This window comes from Stegastes partitus, unplaced genomic scaffold (assembly GCF_000690725.1).
Source record: "Stegastes partitus isolate 25-593 unplaced genomic scaffold, Stegastes_partitus-1.0.2 Scaffold615, whole genome shotgun sequence".
Taxonomy (NCBI): domain Eukaryota; kingdom Metazoa; phylum Chordata; class Actinopteri; family Pomacentridae; genus Stegastes; species Stegastes partitus.
Genome location: NW_007578346.1, coordinates 211,972 through 224,005, shown reverse-complemented (window position 1 = coordinate 224,005; position 12,034 = coordinate 211,972). Strand labels below are relative to the sequence as shown.

The window sequence follows — 12,034 nt, the reverse complement described above, 5'->3', positions numbered from 1 at the left end:
GCCTTTAAACTGACCAGTTGTCTCAATAAGTGACTATCACACATACAGGCATGTACCTGTTGGGCATTTTGAAAACCAAGTGTTATGAATGTATCAGTTCCCTGTTTTAGACAGAGAAGCATTTATCTCTGTTGTAGATAATTTTTTTTTACAGTCATTATCTTTGCTTTGACTCCCTGAACATCTTTAATCAAGTCCAGGCCCGTTCACTGCCTTCTGTGATGTCTGGAATTACTCATTATTATGCAATCACTTCCCTGCTAGTTCAAAAGTAGAAAAACTTCCAGGAATTATTGTCCCAATGTGCTTAGTTTCTTATTATTACAGCAGTCTTTGCTGGCAGGAGTAATCAGATTACTTGAGATTCAACTGTGACAGTCAGATCCACTGTTCATATTTCCATTCATCCTGCTCTATGTCTGTAGCTCCACATTAATGAAATGGTTTGAGTTTGCAGTTATTTGCATTTTATCACCAAGTATGCATCAAGATCCTGTCAGCCTTCTTCATTTTCTTTTCATTCCATGTTTTATTTTTCTGTGTTTGTGCATGTGTTTGTGTCGTGCCGTGTTGGTGTGTCCTGTGTCTATATTGCCTCTGTGTGTGTTGTGTAGTCTGTAGAGAACCATATGGACCGTATAAGCCCACACTGCATAGCAGGAGCTAGCAGTCCCTATAAGGTAGTATCATTTACTGCACCAGCCCAGGCCCTGGCTCTGTCTGTTCTTTTGTCTGTCTGGGAGAGTCACTGCAAAGCCAAGCTAGAAGGAGCAAGTGTATTAATCATAATAAAAAAAAGTGCACCAGTTGCACAGTGTTTTGGTTTGAAGGTTAGTGGTTAGAGATAGAACCAAACTGGGTGTAGTGCTGGACGTCTCCTCTCCAGCTTGGCCTGATAGTGACTGCTCTGGGAATTTTTCTGGCATAAAATCTACTTAAAGCTCTAAGGCTGAGATCTACCGTCTAATCTTTTCCACTCACTGAAACACTTATGACATCCACTCACATAACCACCAATCACATTCGATCCCTTACCAGTAACACGTCTCCCTGTATTTCTCACTCCTTTCTCCTCTCTAGCCGGACTGATTCTGCTGGACCCAAAAGCAAGAATTTAAGAGAGTTGGCACACACTGTAGACCTACTAACTTGCATGCTCACTTTCAGGGCTTTGTGAGGCTTGCTAACCGTGTGGGGTTTGTCACTGCAGAAACCCAAATCAATGATGTTGTAGATATTTGTGTACGTCTACATGCGACATTTCCCTATAATCACTCTTTCTGAAGGTAGCTGTATATTACACTGTCTGTAACTAAACGGGGAATCACTTGGGAGCAACTTAATAGGTCAAATCATGTGTTTGGAGAGTAAAGTCTTTTTCTGACCAACTTCTCATGGAAGGAAAATAGTCTTCTAAGTATTAATCTTACAAATTTTTGCTCAGTGGCTCCGGAGCCTCTTACTGTAGCATCAGTGTCTCTTCAGCTATGATGTATTGCTTTTCTTGGCTTTTTCAGGTGGAGGCAGATCTGGGCTACCCAGGAGGAAAGGCTAAGATCATTCACAAAGAGTCTGATATCATCATGGCATTTGCCATCAATAAGGTTAGTGGTGCATGCGTGCGTGCGTGCGTGTGTGTGTGACTAAGAAACAAACACTGGAAAACACTTAATGGTCCATAATTTACTGGAAATATCTACGTATTTTGCCACTAACTAAAGGGTAAATAGAGGTAACTCTGTGCGACTGGATCAAATTATACAACAGTTTCCAGGAACCTTTTGAATTGACTAATACGTATCAGTTTCTTTCTAGGAAATTAGAGGAGGCTGTTGCTAAGCACACCCTTCACCTCGTCTCACCTTGTCCCTCTCCTCTTTGCGTCATTCCTCTCCCAGGCGAACTCCAACGAGATAGTGCTGGCGTCCACTCATGATGTCCAGGAGGTGGATGTGTCCACTCTAGTGGCTGTTCAGCCCTTCACCTGGATAGGAGACGACTTTGACAAGGAGTCCCGCAGGTCAGATTCACAATTAATCATAGATGCCATTTTGTCCTTCCAAACCACACCAACCTTTTACTTACAACCTCCAAAAACCACCCCTGATTGATTGGTTATGTTTTGTTTTACAGCTCTGACGACATCGACCATCGCTCCTCTCAAACCAACATCGCTCAGACGAGCTCCGTCCCATTTGCGCCACCACAGATGCCAGTTTCTGCATCCATGCCATGGCTTGGAAGTGGTCAGACCAGCATGGGAGCCAGTGTGGTACGAGCTCATTGACTTACGAACACACAGTTATCCACAAGCTCAACAAATCAAGGCATTAATGGGCATGCAGTTGTCAGTTAACACCAGTAGGGGGAAACCAAGTTCTGTTTCAGAGCCCATAAATGGCATCAAAGCCTTGGTATGACTCTGCAGTCCTTTTATTCACCCCAAATGTAAACATGAGAGAAACTTCTGATTTCTAATTAAAAAGGTAACTCTTAAAGACGTATTTTTGTTATGCATTCTGTAGTCCTGCACATTTTCAGGCAAAGTTTATGTTTTTAGTTCTTATCAATGTCAAGCGTAACAGAGCCACGCCGACTAAGCAGCTGGCCTGCTGAGTCTGTAGATGCTGATACAGATGACGGGCGTGTTTGCATGGCAGAGATGGCTGCATATAAACACAGATAGCAGCAGCTCTCACAGTCGGCTACCCAAGGTACAGATTTGCGTCACGCTAACACACGGCCAGGGTTCTCCATGTCCCAGCCACGTTGATAAATGTGTAGTGTGATACACTTAGGAAGACAGGACAGACAGTGTCATACAGGTTCAGTGGACTTCTGAAGCACCTTTTCTCAACTTTGCTGTTAGTCTCCAGTCATTTTATACCTGATTTACCAATCAGTGGATCCTCATCTCCTGGTGTGCAGCTAATCATGATACCAATCGTGAAAAATACACCTTCTAGATTCGTTTTATGTTTTGTTTTGTGTCGATAAGTTCTGAGTTGAAGCAGAGAAGTTTGCCCAACTCTTATTTGCTGGTTTGTGGTTTAACACGTTCATATTTCCTGCAGTTTTTCAAAACTGCACGGATGCTATCTGCTCAGAGATTCATGATTCCTGTTTGAGCTAATATTGTGTTATTAAGAAGTAAAGAACAACCACGCTAAGACATCAGCTCCTGATAAAGGTATGTTAGGGGGATTACTGACAAAATAGAAAAGACAAAATTTCCATATGAAAAATTAAGTTAAACCGACACTAAAATACGTAGGTGTAAAAGCTGTAAACAGGTTACACGGTAATGTTTGTTTGCGCAACACATTGGAGATATAGCTGACATTAAAGAATTTCTGAAAGCAAAGCAATGAGCTTAAGATTGAGTCAAGGTGAAATCTCTGAACACAGATGGAATCAGGTCAGGTTTAACAGATGGTGCATTCCATGTGTTAAAGTGTAGTTCAGCGTATGTATATTGAAATGTGCATAGTCACAGTCCAGTGAGGAGTGACAGAGTGTACTGAACAGAACAAGTGTTTTTTTTAATTAAAACAAATGGGTGTCATTTTAAGATTTCATACAGGATTTATTTAACTTGAAAATTATATTACACATTCTAGACATCTGGTGTTAAATATACAGTGCTTAACAAATTTATTAGACCACCACCCAGTATAAGGTTTATGTCCTAAATTAACAGCACTGATAATTACCAATATCTATATATTGTTTTGTTTCTGTAAAAAACATGATTCACCAGTATGTAGAATCTAACTGAAATGATGTTTTTAATGCTAAAATATAATTATTATTTTAACTATTAATTTTCAAATTTGCTGTTTTACAAAAAAAAAAGAAAAAATAGTAAAGCACATTGTCATTTCTTGATGAAGATGTCAAATTCTAGTTATTTACTCGCATTCCTGAACAGAAAAATGTGTTTTAATGGTTGAACGTTATGCTTGATTAATGTCTGACTTCTCAGAGCAGCCCAGTGAGCCGGCTGAAGTTTGGGTATGAAAAGGTGACTTCAGTTTGAAATTCCTCATTCCTGTTTAAAATGGTGAAACGTCGAGAGCTGAGTGTGAATTAAAGGCCTTCATGATGCTGGATGGTCTATGCATTTATACAGTGCTTTACAAATTAGACAGGTGGTCTAATGCAATTGTTAAACACGGTATGTTATATTGAATAAATGTATGGTTTCACTGATGTTTTTCAGATTATGAAGAGGAATCTAAACAACGTGAAGAGAATGACATCCCATCCCATATATCAGTATTGTAAGTGCCTTCATTGAAAACTGAAAACCATAACTGGTATACAGCATATTTTAAATATGAACATCTTCCATTAAATTCCTTCTTTTCTCTGTGTTTTGTATCTTTTTTGTATCCTTCGTCTCTCTCTCCGCCTTTGGCCTGTTTCTGTGTGCGTTCGCTCGGGTCTGCTCGTGCGTCAGACATGACGGGGGCTCAGGATGGCAGTGTGAGAATGTTTGAATGGAACAGACCTCAGCAACTCATTTGCTTCAGACAAGCAGGCAACGCTAGAGTCACCCGGCTCTATTTCAACTCCCAGGGCAATAAGGTACAAGCTCACACACACACACACAGAGTAACAGCTGTGTTTTGTCTATTTTGTGTGATTATATCTGATTGCTTTGAAAACATCTCGCAGTGTGGAGTCGCTGATGGAGAGGGCTTCCTCAGCCTCTGGCAAGTCAACCAGACATCCTCCAACCCCAAACCCTACCTGGTGAGGTCACCTCCCAGCAGCTCAAATCCTTATTTACCATCACAGCACGGACAAAACATCAAATCGACATCAAAGCTAAATCATTTAAATGAATATGTGCTGTTTCTTGTCTTGTTCTTGCTGCCAGAGTTGGCAGTGCCACACTAAGACCTGCGGCGACTTTGCCTTCATCACGTCCTCCAGCCTCATCGCCACAGCTGGACAGTCCAATGACAACAGGTTAACATCTGCACTATTAAACAAATACCACCCTTTATCTGTTTTTATCAGCTGCCTCGTATTAATTTTGCTTTATGTTATCCATAGAAATGTTTGCCTGTGGGACACTCTGATTTCACCCAGCAATACCATGGTCCACGGTAAGAAATCCCAAATATCCAAGCAAGCCCATCATTTTTCCTAATTTCAAGTTGCTTTATCATCAAATCTCACATTTCTTCCCACCCACTCCTGCAGCGTTCCCCTGTCACGAGAACGGGGCCACTGTGCTTCAGTATGCTCCTAAACAGCAGTTACTGATCACTGGAGGCAGAAAGGGCTTTGTGTGTGTGTTCGACATCCGCCAGAGGCAGCTGCTCCATACTTTCCAGGCCCATGACTCAGCCATCAAAGCCCTCGCACTGGATGCCTTCGAGGACTTCTTCGTCACTGGCTCCGCAGAGGGCAACATGAAGGTGACGCACGCTCCATCACTCACTCACTGACTTGCCAAAACACATTAACTTTGTGTGTTGAGGATTTGTGACTTATTCAAAGTACGCTGAAATCCATCCTCCTCGTACACATATTGTACAGTGTAGTGGTACAGTTTCTCTGGAGCGTGACCTCATGCAGGACTGTCATAGTTTGTGTTACAGTCCCAAGTGGGTAGTCAAGTTAAACATCCGTAACCCATGCTCATAGTGTTATCAAGTTTGCAGACTGCACAAAGGTTTATAGCACTAAAAGTAAAGTGGTGGTTTTTTTGACAACCTTATAGAAAGTTTAGTAAACAGAAGAAACTTGGCAGGTGTATTTTTCCAACCAGTTTTCTTAGAATTTGCCCCATTTCTTCTGTCTCAGTTGCTTCTGTCTCTTTATGTAATCCCAGAGTGACTCGATTGTCGGTGTTCTGTGGGGGCCAAACCTTCCATTGCAGGTTGTTCTAGTCACTGAGGATAGTCTTTTATGAGTCTGACTACAGGAGCTATAACTTCTGCACAGCACCATATATGTAAATATTGCATCTGCAAATCTGGAGTCTGAAGAAACTAGGACAGTGACAGTTTATATAACTGTATTTTGATGTTTGGTATATTTAAATTAAAGCCGAGCATGGCTTGCCAATATGGAGTGTAAATGGGATCCACTATAGTAACTCCTCTACAAATATTTATTATATATCATGGTGATAAATCTGCAGGTCACATCCTCAGAAAACTAATTGGTTGATAGAATGGAAACTATCACAATCCCTTGAAATCTCAGAAACTGGGGCTATAAAGTGTTTGCCGGTTTTGCTTGAAAACTACTCAGACAACAAATCTCCCAGGCAAGAAATGGTCCAGTACATGAAGCACAACTTGCCGTTTTTATCCCCCATTTGTGGTTCTGATTAGTCAAACGCTGTATTGCACAATTTGATTGGGTCATACAATGAATAAATGCATGAATATACTCATGTTATTACCTCTGTAACCAGTTCTGCTCATAATAAGCTTTTGACGCATTAGTCATTGGATGCTGTTAAACAGAAAAACAGAAATAGACTTAGGTCCCATTTACACGTAGCAAAAACAGTGATATTTCAATGTGTTTGGGCCTTTGGTTTACACGTTGACGAAGCTACAAGTCACAGAAAACAATCATACCTGCAAACTCCGGCCAAAGTGGAGATTTGGAAAGACTCTGTCTTTACATTTGCGTGTAGAAAGGAGGAGACGGAGTTTGACGTCACAGTGTGCAACAAAAGTGTCATCAACATCATATGTGTGTAACTTGTTTACAGTTTGGCTACTGTGATAGAAAGTCAATAATTTCAAGTATTTTACTTGTTTTGTACGTGAACATCACATTCAGGAGTAGCTCCACTTCTCTGTCGGTCCAAACGACCCTTGCGCCATTGTCGTTGAAGTAACAGGAAGTCATTCGTGCCATTTGTTGTTGTGTTTTTTTCTAGGATTCTGATTGGCTAGCATGGCTTTATGTTTCCGGTTACACTTCCCCCTATAGGTTTGGCATGCTCATAGCAGCTCTTAACGACCTGTTTATGCGGGTTTGTGTAAACAAAGATTTTTTTTTTAACTATCTGGTATGAACAATGTTATTTTTGAAAATGTAGATCCATTTTTGTAAATACCCGGCTCTATGTGTAAATGTGGCTTTATTAAGTGCAAAGTTGTTTTTACGGCACTTAGAGAAATCATTGGCTAACTCAAACTCACTTTGGCACACGTTTGCAGATGTACACTGAAAAAATAATTTATTGAATTTACTTAAAACAGTTATGTCAACTTTTTCCACAAAACCTTGTTATGTTGGAACTAATTTCGCAGTATAATTAATACGGCAATGACTAACTTAAGTGGACTAGGTTTTAATAGTAACACAAACATGTTAATTAAGTTTAGTATAGATGCGTTTAATTAATTCAACAACTGACAAAGTTCACTTTTTTCAGTATCGGCTCCTCATAATTACATCATTAGGAAGTAGTTGGAAAAGGGCTAAAGGAAACTTAAAGTGTGTTCTCTTTTCTCTCTCACTTGCTGTATTTCCAGGTGTGGAAGTTAGCCGGCCACGGGCTCATGCACTCTTTCAGCACCGAACATGCCAAGCAGTCCATCTTCCGCAACATTGGCGCCGGCGTGATGCAAGTGGAAACGCGACCCGGAAACCGAATCTTCACCTGTGGAGCAGACGGCACCCTAAAGATGAGGGTCCTGCCCGACCGCTACAACATCCCTAGCAGCTTGGTCGACATCCTGTAATGCCTACTTCCACTTCTGAGGGTCCAAAGAGGAATGAGAGGGAAAGAAAAAACACAAAAGCTTATGTAACACTCTCTAGGCATTAATAGCATAAAGGATGGGGAAAGAATTAGTCAGAAGGTCGCCATGCTTTTGGCATCTTTCAGAGTGCGACGTGTTCATGGGTTTACCGCTGATGTAAATCATATCCAGAATGACAAACGGAGCTGCAAACATTTTTTTCCCAAAGGCTGAAAAACAAAGTTACAAGCAAAAGGTATCATACTTGATTTTAAAGCTAGATTTATTGTAATTTTATTGAAGAATCTCTACTCTTAGAGTGTGTCCATAGGGAAGCTATGCATGTCCTGTTCTCGTTACGCGGTGCAATCACAGGTCTATTGATAGTGCTCTGTAAAAGTGCTCAAGCAAAAATTTTAAAAGTGTGTAACTGTCGTCATTTTGTGCCCACAGCTGAAATCTCTTAGCATCTACTGTAACCAGCACTGTGGTTTGTTCTTAAGTCAGTGGTTTCCAGTGTGAATCGAGTTGTTGGAATCTGCATTTTGTTTCAATGGTTTTACCCCCCCTCCTGCCTTTTTGCCCGGCTTTTCTTAGCCCTTCTGGAAGAGTTGATGGTGCATTGCTCCTAATAGTGACACCCCACCTCCCCCCAAACCCTCTACTTCACTGGCTGCCCATCGCTCACTCTGGCCTCTCGAGGTTTGGGTTCGGCTCGACCCAGTTTGGCCCACGAGTGCGTGTTCACTCTGCTGTGTCCGCCATCTGTACGCCTGCCCGCCCACCTGCCCTCAAATGCCTGTTTGTGCGGCAGACTCACTGCTAGAACATTCCTGTTTGGAAGATGATGTGTTTTACTTCTGTGACTGTGATTTCAATGTTTCCATCTGTCTGGTCCAAACGCTAAGCACCCACCTACCCACCCAGAGCAGAAACACAAAGGTTCACTTCTGGTTTTTGCACAAGAGAATCTTGAATTAGTCTTTTTTTTCTTTTTTTTTTTACTGAGTTGATTTTATTATTTAAATTATTTATATGTTTGTGTTTGTTTGGTTGACCATTCCTATGTAAAACTATTTAACTTATTGCCTTTTATTTTAGGAATGTAAGGGGTTTTACTGTATCTGACTGGGAGATGTGCAACACAGTCTACTGTATGTAAGTGTGTGTTACCTCGCTAGTTGTTTTTACTGTTTCATCTATAAGGAATAGATATTTGCACTCAAATTCTGGAGACACTAAAAGTTTATTTCGAATAAATAGGTTATTGAAGAAGAAACTGTTATATACAAATGAATGTCTGGCTTTATTTGGCCTAGTAGTAAAACGTTTGAAATAGTTTTAATATATAAATTATATAAATATATATAAATATATATATATATAGATATGAACTACCACAACAGCTTGTACAAACATGAAAGCATTTCTTTATTTTTGGTTTGTATCATACCAGTTGGATTAGTTGTAACTTTTGTTAAGTGTATGTATGGTATTTATTAAAGAAATTTGTGTTTCTCTCCCTCTTTCTGCCCACTACGTGTACTGTATGTATCTTAAGTGTTTTACCAATGGTCCTGCTGGTGTCTGGTGTGTATGTGCGTGTGCATGTAATAATGCAAAAGAAGCCAATATCATGGGTAGACGCTTACAAGGGCACTTGAGCCTGAAGGTGTGTGAGAGAACAGGTCATGGTCAGTTTTACCTTTGTAAAGTGAATAAATTCTTTTTATTTCATCAGGATGATTTGGCGCTGGTTTTTTAATTGTTATTTTCTGTCATGAGGAATAAGCAAACGGAGGGCCATGCTGCTTCGTTACAAAGATTGGTGGAGTGTCTATATGTACAGAAAAATGAAGGGGAGGACATGTACATCTATAAAAAAAAAACCAAAACAAAACACATTAAAGGTGACTCATGCAAATACAATGAATAATGCAACAACTTAAAACAGATGGTGACAATAACTGAGTTATAGATCCAATTAGTGTAAATTGTCAGCTCATACAACATGGTTTTCACATCATTAGTAACTCTAAAATCTCATATTTCCATTGCAAACTGGATATAAATACAGCAGTGTACACTTTTTTTTTTGCAGTTTCACAATTATTATTATTAAACAAAAACCTTACATTTTACAGGAATGTCCCACTGGACAATAGAAATTTAACATATACGTCCCTCCTGAAAACCTTAACGTGACTAATTTCCAACGATGGAGTGATAAGTCAGTAGTCAGGAAGCCTTCTGTTCTCAATATGTAAATTAATAGTCACGTCTGTGTGCTGTCATGTTCAGACAGCATGATTTTCACTCATCAGAGATGAAGTGCACCACAAAGAGCCTGACGTATCCCTGGTCCCACACATACAGGTGTCTGTCCTTCGGGCTATAGGAGAGCATCGCCAGCACTCCACCAGGAGACCTCAGGTCAAAGGTCATATTGACCGGCTTTCCCTTCAGCAGGTCAAATGCGAAGGTGACTCTGCTGTCCTTGGTGTCGGTGACATACAGGACTCCACATGCGATGAAGGCGTTACCAGCCTTGGTGCGGGGGTAGGTGGTGTTGATGTAGGATGTGACAGAGAAGGTTTTCTGGTCCAGCTGGGCCACCATGATGCTCTCATCTAAGCTGGACGCAAAGATCAGCCACAGGCCGTTCTCATCTGCTGCCAGCTTGAAGTAGGTCTTGGAGTTGTGGAGCAGATAGGCGAGGTTGTGGTACAAAGCGTTGTCTATGGTGAGAGTGCGAAGGCTCTTGGTGTGGAAGTGAAATCTGGGAACAAACAAACAGCAAGATGTGAATTGGAGGAAATGGAACTAATCAAAACGACAGGATTTCATCACACTGCTTTTGAGCTCACCTGGCAATACTGGAAGTACCAGCAATGTGATAATAGAGGGAACCATTGTGAACAGTGTGGCCGCAGCCTTGGTAGAACTTCCTAACGTCCACAATGTCGCTGCTGTTGCTCTGAAAGGAGGCGATGCTTTGATACTCTTTCACCACACGACCTGGAGAAGAACAAGCAAAATGTTACCTGATAAAACACAACTTACTGTAGCACTTATTAGAGTAGTTTTCTCTGCAAACAACCCACCAGAAAAGTGTTCTGCCACCCATATTCTCTCATCGTTCAGCTGAGCGGTGTCTTTCATCCATGTGCCAAACGTGCTCTCCATCTTTGTCACATTCCTGGGGTTGATCAGAGACTTTATCAGGCACTCTGAGGAAAAACAAAAGAACAAAGAACTTACAAGTTTCCTTCCACACACCATGTGTTGTGAATGTAGACACGCTTATCTAAAAAAAACGTACCGTTCTTCTTGGCGGGCTTCTCGTGACGTTTCATAGCCTCCTTTACATGTGAGGTTTCATCATTGGGAATTGGGTGCAACAGCCCTGTTAGAGACAATTTCATCTTGTTTTATTCACAGAAAACACGTAAAACAATCTCAGCATAATGTCCATATAGTAGCAGATTTTTTTGGTCAATCATATACAATCTTCCCCAGTGTTGAAGAATGAAAATTTGAACATCTAAGCCTCGGGGAAGATTGTTTGAAAGAAAGGTGAGATTGTTTTGTCAGCTACTGTTTCCAACTGCAAACTGTTTGCGTCCACTCACCCAAAGTATGAGCAGCTTGAAGGTGGGCTCTTTGGTGCCTTGTTCTGGGGGGTCCCTGAGGTCCGGGAGGTCCTGGAGGGCCCATAGGTCCAGGAGGCCCTGCTGGGCCAGGAGGACCTGTCCAAAGAAGAAAACTTCTCAATTCAGAGCTAGGTTTGTTCAACGGCAAATGCATGTGTGGACATTATGAGGGCTGTTTTTCAATCCTTCCATCCAACAACAATTCAATTTAGTTACGAAATAGTTCAAGAAACCGAGAAACTTGCCCTCAATAATGACATCATTGGATGGTTGGCTCATCTCTCCGGGCGGACCGGGCTCTCCTCGCTCTCCTTGTCCCCCTGGCTCTCCTTTCTCACCTGGCGGACCTGTGGAAGAAATTGTGCAAAGTGACTAAAAGATTGCATTCATAACGTCAACGCACTTTGCTCCATTGTTAAGAGCATGAATTATTCCATTGACTTGCTGGCGTGAATCATGTCCTCCAACAGAGTGAAAGTGGGAGAATATTCTGAGAGAGTTTCCAGTTCATTCAACTGAAGGCCAAAACCACAAGGATGAATAATATTAGTTGAGAATGTGAAAGAAAGGCAGATGTTTAAAGCTCCCCACTCATTTATGAATTAGAAACTGGTATGAATAAAATCGGATGTGATACATGGGCAGGAAAGAAGT

The 12,034-nt window shown here is 41.2% G+C and overlaps 2 protein-coding genes across 6 annotated transcripts in view; one reads left to right on the top strand and one right to left on the bottom strand.

Annotated features, from left to right (window-relative positions):
- dmxl2 (Dmx-like 2) overlaps positions 1–9,464 on the top strand; it is a 44,963-nt gene extending 35,499 nt beyond the window's left edge. For 3 of the 5 annotated variants that reach the window (XM_008289455.1, XM_008289454.1, XM_008289452.1), the window contains 11 exons: positions 615–680; positions 1,518–1,604; positions 1,899–2,020; positions 2,134–2,272; positions 4,223–4,283; positions 4,463–4,590; positions 4,681–4,758; positions 4,886–4,977; positions 5,065–5,117; positions 5,215–5,432; positions 7,518–9,464. In XM_008289455.1, the coding sequence (XP_008287677.1) occupies positions 615–680; positions 1,518–1,604; positions 1,899–2,020; positions 2,134–2,272; positions 4,223–4,283; positions 4,463–4,590; positions 4,681–4,758; positions 4,886–4,977; positions 5,065–5,117; positions 5,215–5,432; positions 7,518–7,727 (1,254 nt within the window). In that variant the 3' untranslated portion in view covers positions 7,728–9,464. The remainder of the gene's footprint in view (positions 1–614; positions 681–1,517; positions 1,605–1,898; positions 2,021–2,133; positions 2,273–4,222; positions 4,284–4,462; positions 4,591–4,680; positions 4,759–4,885; positions 4,978–5,064; positions 5,118–5,214; positions 5,433–7,517) is intronic. The other 2 variants (XM_008289456.1, XM_008289453.1) reach the window with 1 other exon arrangement.
- gldn (gliomedin) overlaps positions 9,138–12,034 on the bottom strand; it is a 5,291-nt gene continuing 2,394 nt past the window's right edge. The window contains exons 5-10 of the mRNA XM_008289457.1: positions 11,626–11,727; positions 11,360–11,476; positions 11,050–11,133; positions 10,832–10,957; positions 10,595–10,745; positions 9,138–10,506 (exon numbers count right to left, since the gene is read on the bottom strand). Of these exons, the coding sequence (XP_008287679.1) occupies positions 10,041–10,506; positions 10,595–10,745; positions 10,832–10,957; positions 11,050–11,133; positions 11,360–11,476; positions 11,626–11,727 (1,046 nt within the window). The 3' untranslated portion in view covers positions 9,138–10,040. The remainder of the gene's footprint in view (positions 10,507–10,594; positions 10,746–10,831; positions 10,958–11,049; positions 11,134–11,359; positions 11,477–11,625; positions 11,728–12,034) is intronic.